The 23,927-nt window shown below is 36.1% G+C and overlaps 2 protein-coding genes across 15 annotated transcripts; one reads left to right on the top strand and one right to left on the bottom strand.

The window, feature by feature from the left end:
• Positions 1-758: 758 nt before the first annotated feature.
• On the bottom strand, positions 759-9,937 carry LOC140765906 (RNA polymerase II C-terminal domain phosphatase-like 4). 2 transcript variants are annotated; one of them, XM_073105211.1, is made up of 8 exons: positions 9,668-9,937; positions 8,444-8,529; positions 5,618-5,751; positions 4,299-4,479; positions 2,995-3,284; positions 1,929-2,117; positions 1,640-1,678; positions 759-1,242 (listed from the first exon to the last, which is right to left on the bottom strand). In XM_073105211.1, exons 1-8 carry the CDS (start codon positions 9,823-9,825, stop codon positions 931-933), a joined length of 1,389 nt encoding a protein of 462 aa, XP_072961312.1. In that variant the 5' UTR covers positions 9,826-9,937; the 3' UTR covers positions 759-930. The 2 variants fall into 2 exon arrangements, with proteins under 2 accessions (XP_072961312.1, XP_072961313.1); XM_073105212.1 differs by lacking the exon at positions 8,444-8,529 and having other exon boundaries at positions 9,668-9,859.
• A 28-nt stretch (positions 9,938-9,965) lies between these two features.
• On the top strand, positions 9,966-15,868 carry LOC140765907 (uncharacterized). 13 transcript variants are annotated; one of them, XR_012105244.1, is made up of 6 exons: positions 9,976-10,411; positions 10,491-10,593; positions 10,660-10,955; positions 11,063-11,129; positions 14,373-15,348; positions 15,424-15,526. XR_012105244.1 is itself a non-coding variant. In XM_073105217.1 (6 exons), exons 1-5 carry the CDS (start codon positions 10,260-10,262, stop codon positions 14,457-14,459), a joined length of 705 nt encoding a protein of 234 aa, XP_072961318.1. In that variant the 5' UTR covers positions 9,976-10,259; the 3' UTR covers positions 14,460-14,466; positions 15,424-15,540. The 13 variants fall into 13 exon arrangements, 10 of the variants coding, with proteins under 10 accessions (XP_072961315.1, XP_072961318.1, XP_072961317.1 ...); XR_012105245.1 differs by having other exon boundaries at positions 11,215-14,466; positions 15,424-15,474; XR_012105246.1 differs by lacking the exon at positions 15,424-15,526 and adding an exon at positions 11,215-11,303 and having other exon boundaries at positions 14,373-14,444.
• Positions 15,869-23,927: the final 8,059 nt, after the last annotated feature.

Raw genomic sequence — 23,927 nt, 5'->3', positions numbered from 1 at the left:
GATTGCGAAGGATGGGGCTTGGAATCCTATTGGCTGGGGAGGATTTCCAAGCTTTGTAAAAGGTAAGTGAAGTGATGAGGGTGGGGGGGCCAGGATGGTTTGTAATTGGTTTGTAGCTGTTTATGGTGGTGGTAAAGGGAGGAGTTGGGGGCGGAGAGGAGGGCTTTTTTTTGGAGGGAGAGGGGAGAGGGGAGAGGGGTTTGCTTGTGACTGGCATTGCATGGTTAAGGATATTTTAGGCTGCGACGCCTGGGTGGAGCTTTGTGGGCCTTTGGCTTGAAAAGGATATTTGGGGGGAGAGCTCGATTTTATGGACTCATACTTCTTAAAGTACATGCCCTCTCCAATTATTGGAGAGTAAGGATACAAGCTCTTTTATTTTACTTGCTTTCCTATTTGTTGATGCAAATCGCATTAGAGCAAGCAGGATTAGGCGATCACATCACAAGGAAGGACAACGAGGACTAGAGGAGGAGCCTTCCTCATCTAGGGGTGTAATTGAACTCGATAACGATGGTAAGATTAGGGGTGTAATTGAGCTCGGCATTGTTCAAGCTCGGCTTGAAATTAGTTCTGAACTTAAAATCAAGCTTGAATTGATTAGATTCAATCTGAGTTAAAAGCTTGAACCAACCTTGCAAAGTGCCTAGCGCCTAATATCCAACGATAGGAAAAAAATGAAAAATTGTTAGTCTAACGTAGAACTAGCATCCTATTTCACCTACTAATACATGGAAACTGGTCAGCGTAAGTATCTATGATGACAACAAATCATGATGTGATATAATATTCTTAACACAGGAGGAAACAGGGAATCCAAAGCAATCATACATAAATGCTCTAAACAGTAGATTTTGTACTGCATATACTTCGGAACCATAAAACAGTTGATAAATCATCAATTGTTTCTATAAAAAAGTTAGTAAATCATCAATTGTTTCTAGGAGTGCTGATCGTAAAGTCTTCCTCCTTTTGCCGATTCCATCGGTAGTTTGCTGCTTCAATCCAGCTAGGGCTGACTAAGAACTTCTTGTTTTGCACAGCCCAGCGTGCCTTCTCTGTTCCTGAATCCATTGCAACAACATGTGTGACAGATGAATCCACATCAGTACTACATGTTGCTCCTAATTGCTCAGCCATCTTCCAGATTGACTGATCCTCGGCACGAGACTTGTATGGGAACACCCGGCTGAAAACTATTTTACACCCTTGTAATATTTCCTGGCGGATTTTCTTCATTACCTAGAACAAAAGAAAAAAAAATATAGAACCAAAGTGTAAGTAGAAATTCATGACAAAAACTTTAGTTAGATTCCGTTAATTTATTCAACAATGGTTAAATTGGCCAATGTTTCACAACTAGAAAATACAGAAGGCATTTGGTCTGAGATGAACTCCATGCATTCAGATCAAATTTTCAAATGATAAACCAATGTTTCATGATTGAAGACTCTGAGAAGCAGATCGATCACAGCTATCTGGTATAAAAGCTTTATGCAACCAGGTGGTCTGAGCCGATGACAGATGCAATAACATAAGCTTTAGTTAAATTAATGAGTTATTAGCAGCTCTTCATGCCTATATTACTATAGGGGTAAAACAAGAAAATACAGGGTACCCTTATGATTGGATATTTTACCTGTCGCACATCTCTGGATGAGAGATCTATTCCAAGTTCCTGAAGGAGGTAAAAGAATAAGTAAGTGAAGATGTATGCATATATACATATATAAATTTATATATAACAAACATCTAGCATAAGGTTAAAAAGCAGACTTTCTATTACTCACTAAAAAAGCCTATGAAATGGACTTAGAAATAGAAAGTCATGCAGCTGCGGCATTGTAAGATTGAACCATGCTAACTTAGTAGAGATTATATGAAACCAAAAACTGAACAGATTCAAAAGGAAAGTTCAACTAACTAACCGGATCAAAAAACCTCTGATGAGACTTCTTTAGAACATTTAAAATTGTTGCAAGTGCACCGTCAGACTCCATTTCGTCTTTCATTGACTCTGACAATGATTTAATTGAAAAGCCAAACTGGCGACAACTAGAAGAAAAGAAATGGTATCTTTCCATCTGGATTAGGTTTTCTTTGTGCTTCTGCCACACCTATAACAATAGTGTCTTTTGTATTAGCCAAACCAGTGTCATAAATAGTATAATTCTACAAGTACAAGCATAAGTATCAAAGTAATCAAATATAATGGTGTTGAAGAATTTCTAGAAGCTAATCGTTTATTGTCCTACCATTTTTGCCATTTTTTTCCAGATGTTAAAGCATGCATCATGCATTTTTAATATTGACTATCTCAATCTGCAGGAATAGGAGTTAAGAACAGCTTTATTGTCAACACATGAGGTTATCTTCCTATATGAAGTCTTAGAAGACAAAGCTTTCAAGTTCTAGCCACAATGATGCCCCACGATTAGGAATGTACACTGAGGTAACCCTTATTGTGCTCTTTAACAGGCTTGTGCTTGTCTCAACCGTTAAAATGATCAGCAGACTTTCTGATATTTTTCCCTTCTCTTGCAACAAAGACTGTCAGGAACAACACTGTAAAATCTTTCATAGTTCTAAATATTTTAACTAGTTATTCAAATAACAGCATATCTACTTAAATCCAAATTAACAATTAAAATCTGAAAAAATAAATTAAGGAAATAAAGGAAAATGATACTCGAAAGTTTAATGATTTCCTAATCTTCATCCTTTCATACATGACTCCAAATTCTGTCACATGCTTCAAACATGGAAATGATTCTGATGCCATCAGTAGTAAAATTTACATCTCAAAGGGAGGTCTTGTTGATGAAGTTAGTTACATGATGGTTCATAACAGTAGTTGTTATGTAGTCATTGTTGTAAAAGTCTAGATTGCATGAATAAGTTAGTTTATAAAAATATAATAGAGTCTTACTTTGGATATTTCCAAAAGTTATTAAGATAATTCAGAAAATGTAGCTGGCTAATAAATAAACTTACAAACTCTGTGTCGTCAAGAATCACTGCAACACTTTCAGCACCCAGCACCACATCAAGGCCCTTCTGATGTCGCTGGGTGCAATCAGACTGTGAGATTACTTTTGAATTGAAGTAGACATTCCCAGGGTCAAGAAGCTTGACCATTTCCAGGGCATACGATCGCTCTGCCATAGTGTACACATACATATCAAACATACTACTTGCTTCTCTCAAAAAGTCGTGGATAAAAGGCCTCAACTTTGTCAGCATATGAATGGAGTCCAGTCTGAATAAGCTTCTGCCGGGATCATCTATAAAATGAGAAATAAAACAAGTTCATCAACCTTTTACATGATAATAAAATTTCTAAGGAGGAATAATGCAAAACGTGGTGTAGAGAAAGAGATGAAGGAGGAAAGAAAGGGAGAGAAGGAATAGGGTTTCACACCTCCACCCTAAAATTGATTTCACACTAATTTTTTCAAAGAAGCAAAGCCAAATAATCTTCATTAACCTAAAGAAAAATACAATGGATCTATATATAGACCTACAATGAAAAATAAACAAAATACACCATAAATAGAAAATATACAAAAGATACCCTAAATAAATAAAAATACAAAATTGATAATAACAAAATCCCTATGGGGGGGATCATCAATTGTCGGCGCCTCTTGCACTAGTATACACGCTATCGTATCCTATCAGTGATGTCTGTATCAAGAAAGTTGAAGGATAACAGATGAAAACACAAAAACACACGCATGTGCACGTGCGTGCATGCGTGTGTGTGCACACGCGCATGTGTCTATGTGTGTTTGTGTGTGTGTATTGTGTGCGTTAACTGATAAAGGTAAGAATGTTCCAAAAGCCCATTTGGGAAGAATCATGGTTTAAAGCTTTAGTTTCGATTATTGTCCTAGAGAGAACTAAATGTTCAATGTTTCATTCAATTTCGGCTACAGTTTGAGTTGCTTGCTTTGATTTGGATTCCCAACCACCCAGCCAAAGCTTTAACAAAGCCCTCTATTCCATTTGATGATGCACGTTATTCTCTTTTGTCTCTTTATTCTTATGATAGCATCAATAATCTCCACATATATCAGTTAAGAACTGAATGACTAAGTCCAACAAGCCAGATTGAGTTTGTAGGGAAATAAAGGCTCAAACAGCCAATTAGCTTCAGAGAAAAAGAAAGCATGTATACCATTTATAATCTCAACATATAATACCATTTATGAGGTAAAATAACTATAGAGATAGATAAGTTTTGGGCTAGAAGGAAAATATAGTTATGCGGGGAACATACTAAAAAACAGTAATACCTTTTGTTGAATCAGCTTGCCTAATTAAATAATCTTCTTCAATAGAAACATCTACAAGACGGGTTGAGTTCAGTAGAGTATGATCCAAGTCTAATATAAGTATGAGCTTTTTCTCACGCAACAATTTCTTCAGATCAGCTCCGCGTAGTCTATCCATCTCTGTAGCACCTAACTTTAAATCCTGCACTAAAGAGATATTTCTTAGGTGGTTATTAAAAATTTTAGCAAATTTGAGTCATCTTTATAAACGGATGAATGGTAAAGAAACATATTACATGAAATGCTTTGCAATTTTATCAAAATTAAAATATAATATGCCATATTTTTAGATGGAGGTTTCACGACCAAGATTACAAGGATAAAGTACTACAATACATGTTATAACTTATAACAAAATTCCTGTTTACTGTATTACAATTGTTGCTGTCAGATAGTGATACTGATGTGAATATTCTGAAAGTAGAAGCTCCTTCTGACCTAGAAAGCCTTTGTTTTATTGATGCTTCAATGACAGAAATAAAAATAAGGGTGTATGAACTTATGTACTTGTTAGGATGAAATTTGAATAACGTGCTGTTATTTTTTCTTCTTCATTTGATCCATTTCAATTTTCTCCTTTTCTAATTCCTGTCCTTAAACTAAAATTTCTCCACTGGAGCATATATTAGGCACATGGCTGTCTAGTCAATTAATGTCTAGAAAAGTCTACCTAACAAGATATGGTCAACTATCATATCTTAGCCAAATATGGGTTTATTATCTAAGCAAATCAAATTTACTTGTGATCATATGCATGTGTCAATCTGCTATTTCAAGCATGCTTTTCGCATTATGTCAATTTTTGGTAAAATTTGAGAAAAAGTATCTTAACAAGAGAGATTTTGGATTTCTCTCCATTAAGGAAAGCCCCCTACAAAATGAAAAATATAAACACACTGCGTATTAAAAAGGCAACACCAAAAAACTATGTCACTCAGATTCGCATTTTAGACCAAGCTAACCCCCCAAGAGCAAGGTGCCTTTTCATTACATCTTAGAGCTAGAAGTCTGGACCATATTTAAAGTTCAAGAAAGCTTTATCAGCAAACCTAGAAGTAGAAGTTTCTCTATAGGAAAGGGACAGCGAGCACTCAGACTCAAGCATGAGAAAGCAAACTAGTTAAAGAAATTCTCATGAGAAAATCCTGGAACTTAGGTATCTAATTATTGACATTTAAAAATTCAAAATATTATTAAGGGCTGATATCAGCCTCGATTCATAATTGACAAGGTTCTTAGCTTGACTTTAATCTACACCACTCAGTAGTTACAAGGTTTACCTTATGAATGTAACCAAAAGCAACTCCTGATCCATCATCTTCCTCAAGCTGCCCACATCTCATGCACAATCCTCTAAAAAATCCAGGATGTGGAGGGCATATATCAGTTGGATGTTCTGACTCTGTAGATGTACCTATTACAGGATAAAATATAAATATGTAGTTAGACCAATCATTAATTAAATGATGAGCTCATGTGACCTAGCCAAAATCTGGCATCTCTAATGCAATCACAAAATAACTGAAAAATGAATAAATTTTAGGTGAGACTACTAGAGTACATCAGTACTCTAATTGCATAAGAGTAGATAAATATAGCATAATGCAAGTTAGCAATCCTCTTAGTGCTATTGGATCGAACAGTTGTTCATGAAAAATTGGAAAGCACCAAAGTTTCCAACTTTTTCATGAATCCAATTCTTCCTAATGTAAAAGGCAACACAGAAAGATGTACAAGAGTTCTTCTCATAAAATTTGTCCTGAAAGATGTGATAGGATCAGAAAATCGAAATTCCAAAGAGATGAGCTGAATCAGAATGGAAACATGAACATCACAGACTTGGAAACATTGAACTGTCAGCAATTGTATCACTAAAGATTCTCATGTGCTTTTTGATAAATTAATAGAGCTAAATAGTTCTAACTTCTACACTGGATAGTGCTCAGTTCCCAGTTCCCACTTCATTTATCTCTAGCTAGAATTTAGGGGGAGTAGTTTTCATACATAATATGGTTGTTGATGGCATGAGCAAGTTTTGAAGCTTACTTTCATGTTCTTGAAAAACTTGAATTGATACAATCTATATGTGTTAGGATCTTTTTGCTACGTCTTTAACTTAATCACATATTTGATTTGGGACATGTTACTTTGCTGAAAATTGACTAGTCAAAATTTACTTAGAAGTATGTTTAAAGATTTTGTATCGAATCAATTTCTTTATAATGCACATGCGTCTAGTGTTTGTCTTGATCTTAGGAGTTTTTGTAAATTCTAGAAAATTATTTAGGAATTGCGTTTTGTCTCAAAATTGCTAAGGGGGAGATTGTAAGAGAGATATTTTTGTAATAATAAATTCGTGAACAAAATTATATTTATTTGAATTGTACAAATTAAATTCAAATGTATAATTAAGTCACATAACCTATAAAAGATCAGATTGTGCGAAAAAATCAAGTCAAACATTTTAAATTTTTTTTGCAACTAATGCATTAAAATCTCATCCACATGAGAGTCACGAGACCGAGGGAGTCCAAACGGCTGAAACGCGAGCACTTAAGAAATTTAAGTGACATTCGGATAACGTGCATAAGAGAACAAAAGAAAGTTCAAAATTAGAAACGGCTTTAGAGATTTCTTTGATGACTTGTTCTAGCATGAATCATAAATAATTAGATATTCATCACATCTATTTATGGGAATGAGAACCAAAAATGAGACATTCATCTAAGTGAGAACTCTAGGAACTTCTACTCTCAATTTAGAAGAGTTCTCGAATTTCCTCACGAAGTTAAATTCTTACCTAGAGGAGAGCTTCTACATATGTCCGAGTGTTGAGCTTCAACAACGGATAATCCTAAAGCATTGCAGAGCTGAACCGAGTCTCTATCAGCTACCACCACCGATCAATGAAGAGTTTGAGGAGTGATCAATAGTGACATACTACACACTAGACGCGGATGTAATCTAATTATAAAGTGGTTAATCGGGATGGACTTTGAGCAAGAGATGCAGACTTCAACACTTAGATGACAGACTATATAGGGGATTATAAGTACTGTTTGTTTCTAAAAACAATAAGATATAGATTGATCCCGTTTGGATGAATTCGTGGTTTTCTTCCTTCTTGATGCACTGAGAGGTTTTCTACGTTAAAAAATGTTTGTCGTGTTACTTTTCCTATTCTTATTCTTACTTGCTTTTTGTTTTCTACTCTTACGTGGGCTTCTACTCACCGACTTGAGTTTCATTTTCGTAATTAGAGTAGTATTTGGACTTCCATCTCCTACTCGGTTTCGTTTTTCAATGTTCAATTCTTAATCAGATTTCTAAACCTAGCAAGATTCGGTTTTCCTAAACCAATTTGGATTTAGTTTTTTTACTTTGACTTGGACTTTTATTTTTCGTAGCTCTAAACCTAGTCACACTAGGAATCCTATCTCCCCCGAATTTTCACACCATAATTAAGCTAGTATTTCAAGTCTATCCATTTAAGACCAGTTGATTCAAAGCTATAGATAAATTGAATATCTATGCAAAATATTTCCTTGTTCTCCATCCTAGCAAAGATAGATTTAGGGCTAGTCTTGTTCAAAGTTAATAGTAGAATATTCCTATTGCTAGCGTCATACTTAATCAGTTATGCTGGAAACTTAAACTAAATTTGTAACATGAATATGCATTCCAAGAAATAAAAAGTATGTACTCTCTCAGAAGTCAAGAGCAGCAGTATATACTAGTTAAGGATAAGGGGACATTAAGTTCCAAATGGACATTTCATAATGAGTCTGCCAGTATCAACTTTATCGAAGTTGAAGAGAATATGAGAAGAGTTAGTCAGAAATTAATAGAAAGAAAAATCTAGCTCTCAAAATAACTTAAGGTCCTGACCCAACTTGAAAGTGAATGGAGGACATGGATAATGGACTCATGTAAGTGTGAGTAGTTGGAACTTAAGGCCATTTTATTGTATACTCTACTGCTGCATTTATTTAGATATGAAATGTAAATGAATGCTGCTTGCAAATGTAAATAGTTGATATCACTATATATTTCTAAGAATGAGATTAAATCTGTATCTTCAAGTTCATCAATCTAACTAAAGATACCAGTCTTTTCTAGGTTTTTCTCCAACATCACTCTCTCCTGCAGCTCATCCGAACTCTCAAAATCCTCAACTTTACGTTTCTTATTCCTGCATATGCATGTAGGAAATGATAATCACTGTGGTGTACATTGATATGCAAACTAAAACAAATGCTTATTGAAAGCCCTACCATGAAATTAAGATTAACATGAAAGACAGAAAACCAAGTAGAAAACCAATGATTCTCTCAATCATAATCCACAGCAGTACTACAATTTTCCCAACTGAACCAATGCATAATATGGAATTTTAATTTGTCCCGATCATAATCTACAAATATTGACCTTCAACAAAATGTATGATTCCCACTACCAAAATTGTTCCTCACCTGGCTTTCTTGTTGAACTCAGTGTCTCAAACAGAACAATGAGAAAAAGGTAATCTATCATATTGATGCCGTATATCACCATATCCTGTAAATATTTCATATTGGGGCACAAAGATCAGAGGAATTTATATTAGGTTAACACTTGCATGATGGGGCTTCAATTAATCTGAGCCAACAGAAGCCATCAGGAACATCTTGAGGAAATCGACTCAGGACCGAAATGTTGATTTTCTAATTTATTGTACAGTGTTCAACATGTTGAACACTGATGATATTCCCCAGCAATCCTGGAAGACAAAAGAGCTCAAAGCATTCCAAAGCTAGCAACCAACTAGTGGCTACTTGTATACGACCTCTACTATCTTAAATTACTGGTACAACAAATGTGTTCTATTTCGTAAAGAAAAAGGCCATCAATGACGCGAGGCATGTCTGGAGAAGATCAAGCAAGCACTCTGATGTTTGCTTTTACCAGATCCTATAACTAGTTGTTTGATGAAATTTTCAGGAAATACAAACTTAAGACCCTACCTATGAGACAATGTGAAATAAGCTTCATCATCAATAAGGAAATCGCCCATTAGCGTTGCTTGTTTTCATGCCCGTGATAAAAATCACAATTTATCGTTGACAATAAGAAAAATGTTTGCATTTCAAAATCGAGGAGAGTCCAAGTCAGTATTCTTGGAATGGTTTTGATCTCGTTACTTAAGTTCACGCGCAATTAATAGGATTCTATGAATCGTACCAGATACACTTGATGTTTTACTAGCAAGCACATATTATATAACACAAACTTAGAAAGGATTCTATTAAAAATTAATCTATTAAAGCGAGTTAGGAAGAGTAAGAAGATACCTCTGCTCGTGGAGTTCATCATCTTCCTCAACGCTGTTGGTCTCATCGTCGTCAGGAAAAGGTTCCGACGAATCAAATTCCAACTCGGCGTCGAGGATTGCGGCGAAATCGTCGCTGCTGCTCGAGGAGAGGGATGGGGATTCCGCAGCCAAACTCATGCTTGCATATCATAACATATGGAGTAATCGTGGACGAATAAAGAGGGTGATAAAAGAGGGAATAGACTCAATAGAGTGGTTCCCAGATTCAGAGAGAGAGAGAGAGAGAGAGAGAGAGAGATATGAATTGGGACTTGGGAGGGGTTGGTTAGTTCAGGCCTATGAACAAAGCCCAATGGGCTACGGGCCTAGCCGAACAGTTCTCGGCTCTTCGAGCCCAACCTAGTATTTGATTTTTATACCGGCTTGCTGCAAACTCCTGCATCGGAGTTTGTAGACGATCGCAAAGTTCTCAGGGTATATTTGCCAATCCACTGGAAGAGATTTAAACTACGCGACGAGGTCTCTCGCACCGCTCCAGATTCAAAAGATTAAAAGAGCGAGAAGTTTTCGATCTGCCCGCCAAATCCGAGATTAGTTCCTTAGTCTCCGGCATGGAGGCAACTCCCAATTCCTCCTTCCCATCTACCGACGAGCTCTCCGCCGCGACCGCCCTCCTCCTCCTCCTCTTCCCTTCGCCTCCTTCGTCCAACTTTAAACCATCTCTTCCGTCCTCCTCCTCTTCGTTCTCAACTCGCAGCCTCAGGTGAGCTCTCCCTTCTCTACCTCATCGCCAAATGCTTAGATCGAACCTTGTATTGAATCCATTACCCCATCGCCTGCAGCGAGGAGGATTCGTCCTCGTGCATCTCTGATTCGTGCTCTTCCTCGTCCAATCCTCTCCGGATCCTCGCCGTCGTCGCGTCCCTCCGCCGAATCGACCCCAAGGTTCCCGTCCTACATCTGAACTCTTCCAGATCTAGATCTAGAGAAGTAACTATCATATGTGACTAGGACCATGTTCTTAAGATCGCTCGCTCGATGATCCAAAAGAACAAGACGGAGGAGACGACGACGGAATTGAGCGTGGAGAGCGAGGAGAGCGCCGTCTCGTCTCTCTCCACAGCGTCCTCGGGGTACGCTCACGCTCCGGTGAGGACAAGGGGAGGGGTGACGAAGAAGCCGAAGAGCGCCAGATTGCGGCGACGAGCGGATGCGATACTGAAATTCTTGTCCTCGGGATCGTCGTCCGAGGCCAAGATCCGCGAGGTTATTGGGAATAGGCCGGATACCAGCAAAGCTCTTCGCATGTGAGTCTCATAGTTTACCGAATTCTTATTCTACTCCACTCCATTTATATAACGGAATAACATAGGAAGTTATTCTTTCTTATTCAGTAGAGTTATTCTGTAACCAGGCTTTTGAAGCAGGAAGAGGTGACTCGATCCGGAGCTGGAGGGCGTGTGGATCCATTCTTATACACGGTATGTAATAACATATTCTTATAAAGGGTTGCTTGTGGGTTTGTTTATGGACTTATGATGGTGTTTTATGGCTTTAATTGGACAGGTTAGTGGTCTAAACAACGAAGTTAACTCTGCTTAGTTACCACTAGACCAACTACAACTACTACACGGGGAGGTAGAAATTAATAAGAGGTTCTGCTTTCTTACTTAGAAGAGACGACATCTCTTTCATTAATTGCTCTTATTCTGTTCTATTACCTACCATGAGTGTGTTACAGCAAGTAGTACGTATATAATCGCGAGGTTATATTAAGCCTCCTGGCTAAGAAGCTCGGGAAAGTTTTGGGTTTGGCGAGAAGTCGCTCAGATGCAGTGGAGCAATTAAGGTAAGGGATTGAGAGCAGTCACTGTTATGACTTTCTAGTTCCCACTCGTGCAAGAATCTTCTGGAAACCGGGTAAACGAATTTCATGCAATTTGGGGGTACTTGGCAACAATTGATTGGCTGCCAAGTATCAGACTGCAGCAAATTGCTGCAGCTGGGACCCTCAGGTGATCAACACCGTCAGGAAGTTGGTTAGATGAATGACAGGTCACGAGTGATTTGGTTCAGGATTCTGCCTTCTTGGGCCTTTGGACCGAATCCCAACTGAAATGTGTAATATTTTATCTTTTAACTCCGCTGGTAGTATAACTCGCAACGGGTATTTCAAAGCTGAATACAAAGCTCCCTTTAACACACAAAAAAAAGAAAAAGAAAAAGAGGTGATTGACTAAACTAGTCGATCAAACTATGAACCAATTCTAGTATAATTGGTAGCTATCTTTTTTATAGCAAAAAAGGTTATAGGTTTGAATTCAATTTTAAATAATATTGTGGAAAAATTATTTGATGATTCGGTGATTTAGCTCGACTCGGTTGATGGCTCGATAGTATGATGAGCTTAGAGAAACAGCCTGACAGCACAATAGCATGGAGTAGGTTTCAGCAACGTTTAGCGATGTATATGGTTTGAAGTCTAAACTAGACAACTAAAAGTTTGGTGAAACCTAAGTGTCTGTATTTAAGGAGGGTTGGTCAATTGTCCAGCATATATATTACTTTTGGGTTCATGAAAAATAAATGAAAACTAGTGGATCAAACTAAGCTCAAACTAGGCTTAAGCGAATTGGGCGCAATGATCACCTCTAGGTGTGGATGTCGGTAAGTGACTTTACATTTTGTGAGTGAGGCAATTGATTGGATATTATTTTCTTATAGCATGCCAATTTAGGTCAAATTATTTGAGATTATTCTGACTCTAAATCCCAATCTAGTGAGATTATCGAAGGGCCCTTCTTTTGTTCGAGTCGATAGAAAAGAAAAATTAAGACATTTAAAAAAAATAAACCTAATTAAAAGAAAATCAAAGGTTTCAAAATACAAATACAACTTAATTGCCTTGAGAATAACACATCGTAAGGATATTTTTAGTTAAAATAGTTTGGAATTCAGGTAATTATAAGAATCCCTACAAAAATCAAAGTTTATATATTTATAATAAAATGCCAACTAGTAATCTGCTTGATTAGCTTCATGGTAAATATAACATAATTTAAAATTTGTAAACTGAGTTCTCAAGTTTCTGCCATCTTAATAATTACTCTTATCCTCCTTTGATTTATTACTTGGATTAGTAGTTGAGAGTCGGTCTCCACCGTAATACTTCTAACTCCATAGTATTTGCCTTAAGAAGAGCTTTAACCAACATTCCGTTGCTCTTAATATTTATTTATTTATTATTATTATTCTTATTTTATATATTTTTTGTTGAGGAAGTTGCTCTTAGAAAGGTAGCAAGGAACTCTTCTACCTTCCATTTTTTTCTTATAATTTTTTCTTGGGTATCTTTTGAGGGTCTTGAACCCTCGGGCTAAGTTGAAGCTTGATGTACCTTATCGCCATCACGCGGTATTATCAAGGAAGTCCATGAAGTTGCCAATTATATCCCTCGTCATAAATTGCCTTCTTAAGTTCACTCATGCAACACTTGAAGTATTTATCCATCAATTTATCTTTCCCCCTTTCAGCACATTGGTCTAGACCTATCATCCTATGATTAGAGGTCATGGGATAAACTCCAGTCCACACATGATGCATGATTACAAAAATATTATTTGATGTTTTTGTGACAACAATGGCACAATGTACATATGGATTTGGGCTATTGTAACATAGTATCTTAGACAAATTGTGACCAATTGTTAAATCTATATATCAAAATTAATAGGCTTATTTTTCTAGTCCTCGAGTATTGGTTATGTTATAATTTTGTCGCACTGACCCCTTAGCTGCATCATTATTATTATGATTATTATTATTATTATTTGTTTGCCAATATTTTTACGTCTTCAGAAAGAAGATGGTGCAAGACTTCTCATGGTCTCCTTAGTATAGGTATGGCTTTGTACATCTCCCATGGTACAACGTAAAGCCAACTAGAATTTGCCTGCGTAAACCCCAACTAGGCTAAAAGGCCTAACGGCTGGTGCAAGCTTGGATCTAAGCGGGCCCTAGGCCAACCTTGGCCCATGCACAAGTACAGCAAGGGCAACACCGTAGAGCACATTAACTGCATCTTTTATTTTTATTTTATATATCCTCGTTAAAGAGGAAGAGGGAAAAAAAAAATACAAGAAGAGTAATGGTGAAAGAACTAATTGTATTTCTGTGTCTTACGGTGTGTTTAACCATATACTCTGACACTCGTCGAAGGGGATGTGTATGTGTAGTTCATGTTGATCTGATCTGGATCTTAGTCGACCCAATCATTTCCAGCCTTAGGGTTAGCCCATTAGTACTTGTAGTGGCTTATACCAGAAGAGAAGCAGAGCCGCAAGCTAAGATTCCGGTGAGCAATCCAATCCGCAAGCTAGGATTCCAGTGAACAATCCAATCCACAAAATTCGTTACACCCAGAGGAATAAGTCATTTACAAAGTATGCCATGGCATCTAAAAGGCAAAGGAGATAACGAGAAGGGTCTCTTTCCTTGATCACTTGGCATTCCACCCATTCCCGCAAATGCTGCCTCGCCATTCTTGTCCTCCCAACCCTCGGCATATCAAGTTGTAGGGGGCCAAGTGTTGTTATCTATTCAACGTGGACAAACACATGGTTCAAATCAAAGCTCTGCCTCTACGTCATTTTCTCTCCCTTTCTTCTCACTCATGCGTGTTACTTTGTGACTTTATTAACAACTCTTTGTGGACTGCGTCTCAGGGCTTTTTAAGGGTACATGCTACTGCTGCGTGTAAAAGGGAGCTGCGAGCATTAGTGCTCTCTCCAGCAAGGCATCCTAATCCATAATATTCAGGTAATAAGATGCCCCCCTTGTTGGACTCACACCTCTCATACTGCCATGCCAGCTTGTCACGTCATCAGATCTTAGAACTCATATGATAATGCGTCTAGAACTTATGCTTAAGCTTACGTTACCTTATGTAGTCCAACAAAAGAGGGCCTAAATTTAGCCTCTAGAGATTCATGTCAAAGTCTTTCCACTTAAAAATTCCTTTTCCGACCCAACATCTACCACGGGGCTAAAGCATCCACTATTGATTTGATAGCTTAGCTAAATCACTGTCATAGTACATTTTTTGGATGCTGCTAACCCATGACAAATGTTATATTATAGTTAATATTCGATAGAATTTCTATCAAAATATTATGTGTCATCACTCTTCCCTTTATAATTAGCATATAATCATAATTTATAAAAAAACAAATTGAAGGCTTAGTTATATAGAGTGTAAATGAGTTGAGTTTGAACGAGCTAACTTTGACTCATAATTAATTTCGAGCTAAAATTTTTTTTTTAAGCAGGATTGGCCAAGCCAAAGGCGAGCTGCATTCGAGCTTGAGCTAACTTTGAGCTAAGTTTGAGTAATAAATATGTTTATTTTTAAGGTTTAAATTGAGTTGAGTTCATCAAATCTAAATTAACCTATTTTCCACAAGTAAATGAGCTATGTATATAAGTTTAATTTAGATCCTAATAAATAATTCAGGCTTACCTCAATTCAACTAGAACTGCATCACAGTCGAACCGAGCCTGAGTCTGAGTCTGAACCCTAGCCTGAGCCTGAGCTATAGGTCTAGTTGGACAATCTTAGTCATGTTCTCTATCACGTATCAACCATTTGGTTGATTATCAAATTAAGCTACAAAGCGGCCGAATGGGCAGCCCATCACGGGAGTAAGTCTTTGGCTACCTATTTTGTAGTTCCGAATGATAACATTAATTTTGTAACATTTTGAGATTTGAACGCAGATTAGCATAGCTCTTCTATCGAAAAAAAAAAAAAAGCTGCAAAGAGCCGAGGTGTGGTGCTACGAGCAATTAAAGCCACCGTATTGGGGCTTTCAATTCCCGAAGTTGGCAAAAGGGATGGCTTCAAAGCTACGCTCCATAAGGTGGATAGAAGTTGCTTTCTAAGATCGGAATGATACGGACGGCTTCTTTGGAATTGTGGATGCAAAGCAAAATGGTTGTAGAAAGACACAAATTCTGAGTTGGACAACATATGAAGTTGTTTATCTGAGGTGGATAACGTAAGAATTTGATTTCTGTCAGATATAAACCCATTAAATTAAGCCTCGACGAGAATTCTATCAACTTGTAGTTTTTATTAGCCATTAGGTCGTTTCTCTTTTCCAATTAGATTGATCTAATGTTTTTATTAGAATGTAAATATAAAATTTCCGTTCCTTACTGTCTTAAATTTTATGTGTTATAGTATTAGAGGAGCCAATTTTCTTTTGAGAAAAATGAATTAACAGAGCAGCTACTTATTAAAATGTCTCAAGAGTGAACAAGAGAATAGGAGAGGAGGAGAAGAACGGGTTTAAAAAGGTTGCCCTAAACTCATTTTACTATAGACTAGTGCTTTCTAAATTGATTTAAAAATAAACATAAATCATATCCCAGCATAGTTGGTAGATTAACAAAGTTATTACTGAAAAAGTTGACTCATATTACAAAAGAAGGAAAAATGAAAATAATTGATATACTTTGGTTGGATAAAATTTTCAACATTAATGTCTTATAGTGTCACAAACGAATTTCTACAATTCTCGCAGAATCTCCTGCGATACATGTGAATATCAAATTTTATATTTATCAAATAGACTTATATATTCTGAATAATGTCATTAATGATTGAAACAGTTACAAATTTGATACTCAAATCCTTGAAACAAGGCTTACAACAATACTAACTACAACACCACAAGGAATATATTGTATCAAGTTCAAGGGGCACATAATAGAGTAACAAGAAACACAATGTGCATACAACTCAGTGTCTAGTCGCTTTGTTGTGATCACTACAAGCTCAAGTATGCATAGCCCTGCAAAACATCAACAGTAAGTTGCAGAGGGGCCTATCAACGCAGACGTCAGAAATCACCATTGATGGCAACCAAAGGAAAGGAAACAAAGCAAACTAAAGCAATAAACTCGAGTGGGCACAAAAAAAAAAAGCTCACCCACATGATCTCGATAGGGAAGAACATAACATTTCTTTGTCTCTTAGACAACCTAAAATCTCAGGCTCCCTAAAACCCATCTCCTTGGAGAAGTCCCACCTAGCTCGCTCCACACCACACTGGACCTCGTTGGACTAGAGAATGGGGTTGGAGAGAGCTAGACTGGAGGGAGTTAGAGGGTGAGGGAAGGAGGAAATTCAAAAGGGGAGAAGGAGTGAGATTAGCGATGCTCTAAAAAGAAGTGAGGTTGACACTAGGGTTTCAATCTTGGTTGTTTAATTCAAGAACTCTCTTGTTTTCTAGTTTCATTTGTTGCTATGGTTTATATTAGCAACGATAAGTACGACATTATGATCCTAATATCTTATCCATTATTTCTAGCTATAGTAATTTCATTGATTTCTTCCTGCTAATTTGCTAGTTTTTACTTATAATCTACAAAACATTGTAGTTCTATGTAGTGTGTATAGCATATTTGGGAAGTTTGTCAAAGTAACTACTTCTGTTATATTACTACTCTTTATACAAGTTAAACCATCTCGAAATGTTAAATTTAAGTTCATCTATTCTATATGAATGCTGGTGTTGTTTCTTGTTGAGACCTGGTGCAAAACCAAATTCTAATCAGGTTAATTTTATCTGCTCAATTTAAGTACATGCCTTACTAGGTTAAATCTATTGAATGCACTCTCGAGAGTTATTGATTTATGAGGAATAATGAATGCACTCTCGAGAATTAATTCGTGCAAATTCACAATATATCCTGCTTTTTTTTAATAAAAAGTATGTAAATTGATGATTCACATTAAGCAGAGTAATTTGATATAACTTAATACACTGAATATTAAGAGGGATTGGACATTAGCCATTGAACAAGTCCTATACTTGACTGATATACATACCGATCAATAGATAAGTATCGTATCAATAGTGTGTGTGTGTGTTTTGAAAGATATATATGTAAATAAATATCAAATTTATAGAGCATGCAAATAAGTATAGGACTTTTTTAAAGATATATACGCAAAAGAAAATGTTTATCGAAGAGAAAATAGAAGTAGCACTTAACCCCTAAAATAGAATTTATGTGGGCTTCCTGATGGACTAATTGTAGCCCATAGCTTTCGTAGTTTGATGACGGCAGTATTGGTATTTGCCTATCAAAATGGACGATAAAAATAACCTTATACTAATCAATTTCATATTATTAGTGAAGAGTAATGCTAGATAAAGTATTTGCCAGGTCACTATTTTTATACTAGCTTTTCCAAGTCCTTTGGATGGATATCTGGATAGACCCATATCCATCTGAGACCATGAAGTATTGCAATTTGTAAACCTAAAATCCAAAACCAATATAGTACCTTTTCCGTATATCAGACATTAGGAATTAAGGATACATTGACTACCTCAGAGGAGTAGAATAATTTTCCAAATTGGACTACAACTAGCACATATTCTTTCCCAAAAAATTGCAAGCCAATCAAATTGATTTCTTTACTGCAAATAATTTGCAGTTCAGTATGTATAAAAGAGAATAGTAAAATTCTATGATCAACAATAAGGTTCTTATAATTGGATTGATTCATCTTTTTATTTGTGTTCAGAATAATTGGTTGGTCACTGATTAGTATAGTTTTAAAAGTAGTGGATGAAAATAATGAGGTATGCCACTCTGCTGCAAGTGGAAATTAGCTTCCAGGTGACAAATAAGAGGCTGCTAGGATCGAACCAACTAGTTTACTGTTTGTTTCTTTGCCAAATAGTTTCTAATCTCAAATGAAGTATATAAATATATATATCAACTGTGTGTTCTTGGATGGAGATTTATATCCATCACTCAAATGATCCTTGAAAGGGATTGGCCATATCCCTAATATTGCAGGTCCAGTATAGTGTTCGTTTGAATCCTACTAAAATAACTCAAAAGGATTAAAACTTGTGAATAACGATGCAAATGGACATTTAGCTTTCAAATCCTTGGCCCATAACAAGTCTTTATCAGACGAAGGCAACATTAGCATTTTCTTTCTCTTGTGACAATGAACTTCTGGATAGCACTGTAGATATGGCCACAGAATTTGTGGGCCTTTTTTTCTTAGCTAAAAGTTTTCCATGGCAAATACTGTTCCTTTATTTACAAACTTGTCACAAGGGTCAGTGGCATACAGATGGGAATTAAGACAGAGACATTGGCATTAAACTTAGATTGTTATAAATTCAAAAAAAAAAAAAAAGAAAGAAATTTCTAAAACTATGTGATAGAAAGATTAAGAGATGAGCAAATGAAGTCCCATAGTTCTTTTTCATTCTATCAATTAGTAAATACTTAAATCTCTAAAAGCCTTCAAGAGCTAGCCACCCAAAAGGCCTCTGCTTCCCAATTCTCCCTTCTTTTACTCCTCCCATGTCCACCACCACCTTCTTCTATGCACCTTCCTGCCCTCCTGTACTTTGCAATCTCCATTTCCTCTCCATTCTCTTTGCATCCCATGGCATTCATCTCTCTCCCTACAAAACCCAAGAATAACTCCTCTTCTTCTGCTTCTCCATTCTCTGTTTTCATCTCCTCCTCTGCCTCCTTCTCTGGTTTTGCCTCTGTTACATTGCCATCATGGCCATGGCTATGGACAGAGTTGTCGCCGTCGGAGAGTAGGCGAAGGCGAAGGCGGCCATCGGCTCTCTCGGCTTCCATTATCAACGGCTTGACGGCGTACATGATCAGAATTCCATTCTCCCTCTTGCTCACAACCTGAAGGCGGCCTTCGCCTGCAAGCGTCGTAAGAGGAGGGGGGAATCCAGAGCCAATCTTTACCCTCCTAATCCTCTTCTCCACCGTCTCCTTCCTATCTCTTCTCCTTTCCTCCAACTCCACTAAACCAACATCACCTTTCTCCATTGGGAACCCATCAAGCTTATAGTCGTCGGCGGTGTAGACGGCGCCAGTCTCGCAGCCTAACGTCTCAGTGCACATCTCTAGGTTCCTCTTGCCAGTCATCGACGGCGATTGCTTAGGATGGAAGGCTTTCAAGGTGTAAGATGGCTTCTCTATCACTTTGAGAGGGCTCTCTTTCACAGTAGAAAGAGAGCAGAGAGAACTCCACCCATCACCATTACTACTTGCTATCTCCTTCCTTCCTTGTTCAAGTTGGATAGTAGGAGAAGGAAAAGAAGTAGAAGAAGAAGAAAACAGCATGGAAGGCATGATGACAAGGTGAAACAGAGGAAGGTTTAAAGCAAAACAGAGCACAAAGCTAAGCCAAAGAACAAAATAGAGTCATACAATAGTGGGCAATGGAAGAGGAAGAAGAAGAGGAGGGAGTCTCAAACCACAAGAATGGATTGAAAAGAGCATTGTCCTGCCACTAGTTTATATAGAGGTTGGTGGTGGGGGATGGCAAAATTTATTCCCTAGAGCTTTGACAAAGGAAAGGGAATTCCATTCTATATAATTACCAAATATATGGCAACGCATTTAAAATGCTAAAAGGTGAGGAAGAGATCATGGCAGCAATTCATTTCCCCATACATTTACGACGTCTACATTTCAATTTACATTTACATCAACTTTTATTATTATTATTATTATTTATGAAAGCCCCTAAGTTGATAATTTTATTAAATCCAAATAAATTTTACTGAGTTTGATACAATATTAGATTCAACCATCATATCCAAAGGACAAACAATATCATGTTAGATTCATTAAAACTTCACTACCATTTTAACCCCCCTTATGGGTCATATGATAAAGGGGTTTTGTGTTTATATAGTTTATTTTGTTCACTCCTATAACTTTACAGATATAAATTAAAATCTAACTTACCAACTGCTCATGAAACAAAGAATATTTTAGAAAATAATGATATATCTAAAAAGTAAGTTAACTTCAGTGGGGGTTTTTTTTTATGGTTATTATGCATGTATAATTAATTTTAACTCCGTGTAAAGGAACAACTAGTGGTTATAAGTTGTTGACTATGATTAGGAACTAAACCATGAATGCCCAAAGTAAACAATATGAAAATTAAATGATAGGATGTTGTGAATTTTTGAGGAATTGTAGTATTTGTATTTTGTGAGGAGATTGTCGAGTTTAACTCGATGGAGACGTCACCTTTCACACCAACTTTTATCTCCATTCCCATCCAAAACCGACTCACCCCAACTCAACACCAAACTGTACAAAGATTTGCTCGTATATTTCTCGATAGCGACCTCTTTACGTTGCATTGCATTCAAGGATTGAATCATATATATATATATATATATATAGAAGAAGAAGAAGAAGAAAAAGTGCCTAGGAGGGATTCAATGTGGCTACCAACTTAGGTGTAGCTAGGTGAAGGTTTTAATTGTGTTGATGTAAGATAGTTTCCGATTTTGGGTTGGTCTTCTTCAATTCCTTGATCCTAATTAATTATGTTCTTTTATGGATCATTGGGTTGATTCAATGGCTATTATTGTTGGCTTTTTCAAAATTAAGAAAAATAAAATTAGAAATGAAATTTGGGAGGAGAAAGAATTTAGTCATAGAAAATATGATAAAAATTGAGACAATGATTTTTTTTGTTTTTTTTAACGTGGAATAATCTTTCTCGCTAAAGCCAAAAGAGAAAATTAGGGATTCAGTTACATGTAGATTTTAATCTATTTTTATATAAATTATAGATACAAGATTTATTTATAATCACTTTCAATCACACTCTTTCGTGATGAATTATTGAAACTAGATTTTTTTTTAAAAACTTTAAAGTAGGCATGTCATAAAGTAGGGTGTCATAGAGTAGGGTTTGGTTCATCTGATATAGATCGTTTGGCGTGCTTCAAGATAAATGTGGAATAAAATGAACACTCGCACAAATAACTCCTAACACTTTGATAGAAAATAAAGCTCCTTCGAATAAGAGATTTTTTGAATTTTTTATATAAAGTGTGAGAAATATTTCTTATTCAACTACGTACAATCGCTTACTTTTATCCCTTACACGTGATTTCGAAAATATTGAACAACTATTCAAACTATTCATAATCGGTTTGAAATATTGTTGCAAAATCACAGAAATTTGACTTTTCATCGCTTTGAATCTTTAATTTTTTTTTCTTTTGCACCAAAAAATCATCTTGCTTAAATAGTTTGAGTTGATTATACGTAAAATCTTAAATTGTACATCAAATCTATGTTTGACAATATACCACTACCTAATTTCCCACTTCAAAAACAAGAGGTCAACATTCTTGTGGAGGGACTTTTGCTGCTATGGTGCATGCATGAAGTGACACAATTTACTGTGGACACGTTAATTTGGGCTAAATGCTGAATTCATTGAACATGTGTGAGTTGAACTTCTTGCATGCTTGAGTTCAAGCTAAAAGACTATATATATTACTTGTAGCATCATCGCCTTATTAGATTTATTATACTACTGCCGAATTATTTCATTTTTCTTTTAGAATTTATGCCTATCTATAATATAAAATATAATTTTTTTAAAAAAAAATTTAAACACAATTTTAGCCTCATTTTTTTATGAAGATCAAGATGTCTGTAAAACTTTAGTTCCCGTTAACTTTAAAAATATAATTTTCTAATTCTAAACTAATAGCCGAATATAATAATAACTTTATTCTAGAATATATATATACTATTAATCAGAATTACATCTTATACCACGTACTAATTTACCCTTAATAACCATGACCTACTTTAAATCAAATTAAAAGGAGTTCATAGTAATTTTATAAAAAATAAAATATTTCTTCTCATCTTTTAAGATAATTATTACACCCTTATTTTTATTAATCATAAAAAGAAATATCGATTGTAAAATTAATTTAATTGTTAAATTAAAGGAGGTATTATATTATATAAAGTTATCTTAGACGGCGTATATTATATAAATGCTAGAAAGGGGAAAAAAGAAAGAAAAATAATTCATTGGTGAGGTTAGCTATTTAGTCCTATGCGTTACCCCTTGGCTCGAGATGCCATGGAGCCAAAAGCATAAACCTTCGGCAATTAAACAAGTGGATGAACAAAAGTTTGTCAAAGTAAAGATGATGACTTCATCATGGTCTCATTAAGGATTCTTTTTTATAGATCTAGTCGTCAATGGTGCTTTATTGCTTTGGTGTCTCTCTCTCTCTCTTAGGGTCTAATTAGGAGGCAATGTTGTTCTGAGTTGCAAAGTAAATGGTAGTACTAGAAACCCCTTAAACTACTTCAAAGTGCCCATCAAATGCCTACTAGCTAATTGGTGCAAATCAAAAGGCCCCAACCGACCATAGCACAACTGCCCTAGGTTTCATCATGCCTTTAGTTGCCTCTTGAAACCTTTTCCAACCGCTTTATAGAAGCCATAGATGTAGGAATAAAGTTTTGTTTTTTTTTTAGTGTAAATGAAGTTTATATTTTTTATTATTTTTTATGAGTCTAAAAGTTAAATATGAGCTGAATGAATAAATGACCAACTCTATCTAGTTCCAGAGGTATTTAGGTCTTACCGAGACCTGTTCGAACTCATAAACTCTTTGGTTATGAAAAAGTTACCTACCAATTCTACTAGAGTTGATTAATATATATTTTTAAATATATTTTTATTTATTTAATTAAAGCTTTAAGAGCTTTGGAAAAGCACTAAAAGAGAGAGGATTCTCTACTGCATAGGTTGTATGTGTGCTTGGTACAACTGGACAGATGGCACGATCTCATTAATTGCTGAGCCTGCTGCCCCTATTTTGTTCAAGATATCAAAAGAGTAACCCGGAAAGAAGTCAAGAACCTATGCAAACAACCATGGATTTTGAAGGGTATATATATATATGTATATAGATGAATTTGGAGGGGTGATATGTAAAAATCCCTTCTTCTTTTTTAAGCCCAACACTTTCAATGATTCCTTGCTTAATTTTCCCAATCATAATTCAAGTCTTCTGACATCTTGTACCAAAGTGTGAACTAAATGCTCAAAAAGCAACAAAAGAGAACACCTTTTTTAGCTTTACAAGAAGGAAAATATGAGGATTTGTTTTAGGAATTTAGGATCTCAAGGTAACAGGAGGAATCCACTATTGCCTTGTTTACATGAATTTTTCTTCTTCTTCTTTTCTTTTTCTTAATCATGCATGTTGGTGATCTGTTTGCTTACCTAATGGAGGAGGAATAAAAAGACTTGTCGTCATGAAACCATGGACGAATGTCAAACCTAGCAAATAGCCTCTCTTAGAGAGAAAAAAAGTTGCTTGTATTAATGCATACATGCATCAAGCCCTACAACATGGAACAAT

This window comes from Typha angustifolia, chromosome 8 (assembly GCF_048772165.1).
Source record: "Typha angustifolia cultivar Huaian chromosome 8, ASM4877216v1, whole genome shotgun sequence".
NCBI classification, from domain to species: Eukaryota; Viridiplantae; Streptophyta; class Magnoliopsida; order Poales; family Typhaceae; genus Typha; species Typha angustifolia.
Note: the sequence above shows the minus strand (reverse complement) of the source record. Positions and strands in the feature narration are given on the sequence as shown.

What these genes read in the sequence shown, in the direction of transcription:
- LOC140765906 (XM_073105211.1), bottom strand. Translation starts at nt 9,825, where the DNA reads ATGAGTTTGGCTGCGGAATCCCCATCCCTCTCCTCGAGCAGCAGCGAC. An exon ending in GCAAGCTGATTCAACAAAAG is followed by an intron (nt 3,285 to 4,298) that starts GTATTACTGTTT and finishes CTCATTTTATAG; the next exon opens with ATGATCCCGGCAGAAGCTTA. An exon ending in TTCTTGACGACACAGAGTTT is followed by an intron (nt 2,118 to 2,994) that starts GTAAGTTTATTT and finishes CTATTGTTATAG; the next exon opens with GTGTGGCAGAAGCACAAAGA.
- LOC140765907 (XM_073105213.1), top strand. Translation starts at nt 10,260, where the DNA reads ATGGAGGCAACTCCCAATTCCTCCTTCCCATCTACCGACGAGCTCTCC. An exon ending in TTCTCAACTCGCAGCCTCAG is followed by an intron (nt 10,412 to 10,490) that starts GTGAGCTCTCCC and finishes CATCGCCTGCAG; the next exon opens with CGAGGAGGATTCGTCCTCGT. An exon ending in ACCAGCAAAGCTCTTCGCAT is followed by an intron (nt 10,956 to 11,062) that starts GTGAGTCTCATA and finishes TTCTGTAACCAG; the next exon opens with GCTTTTGAAGCAGGAAGAGG.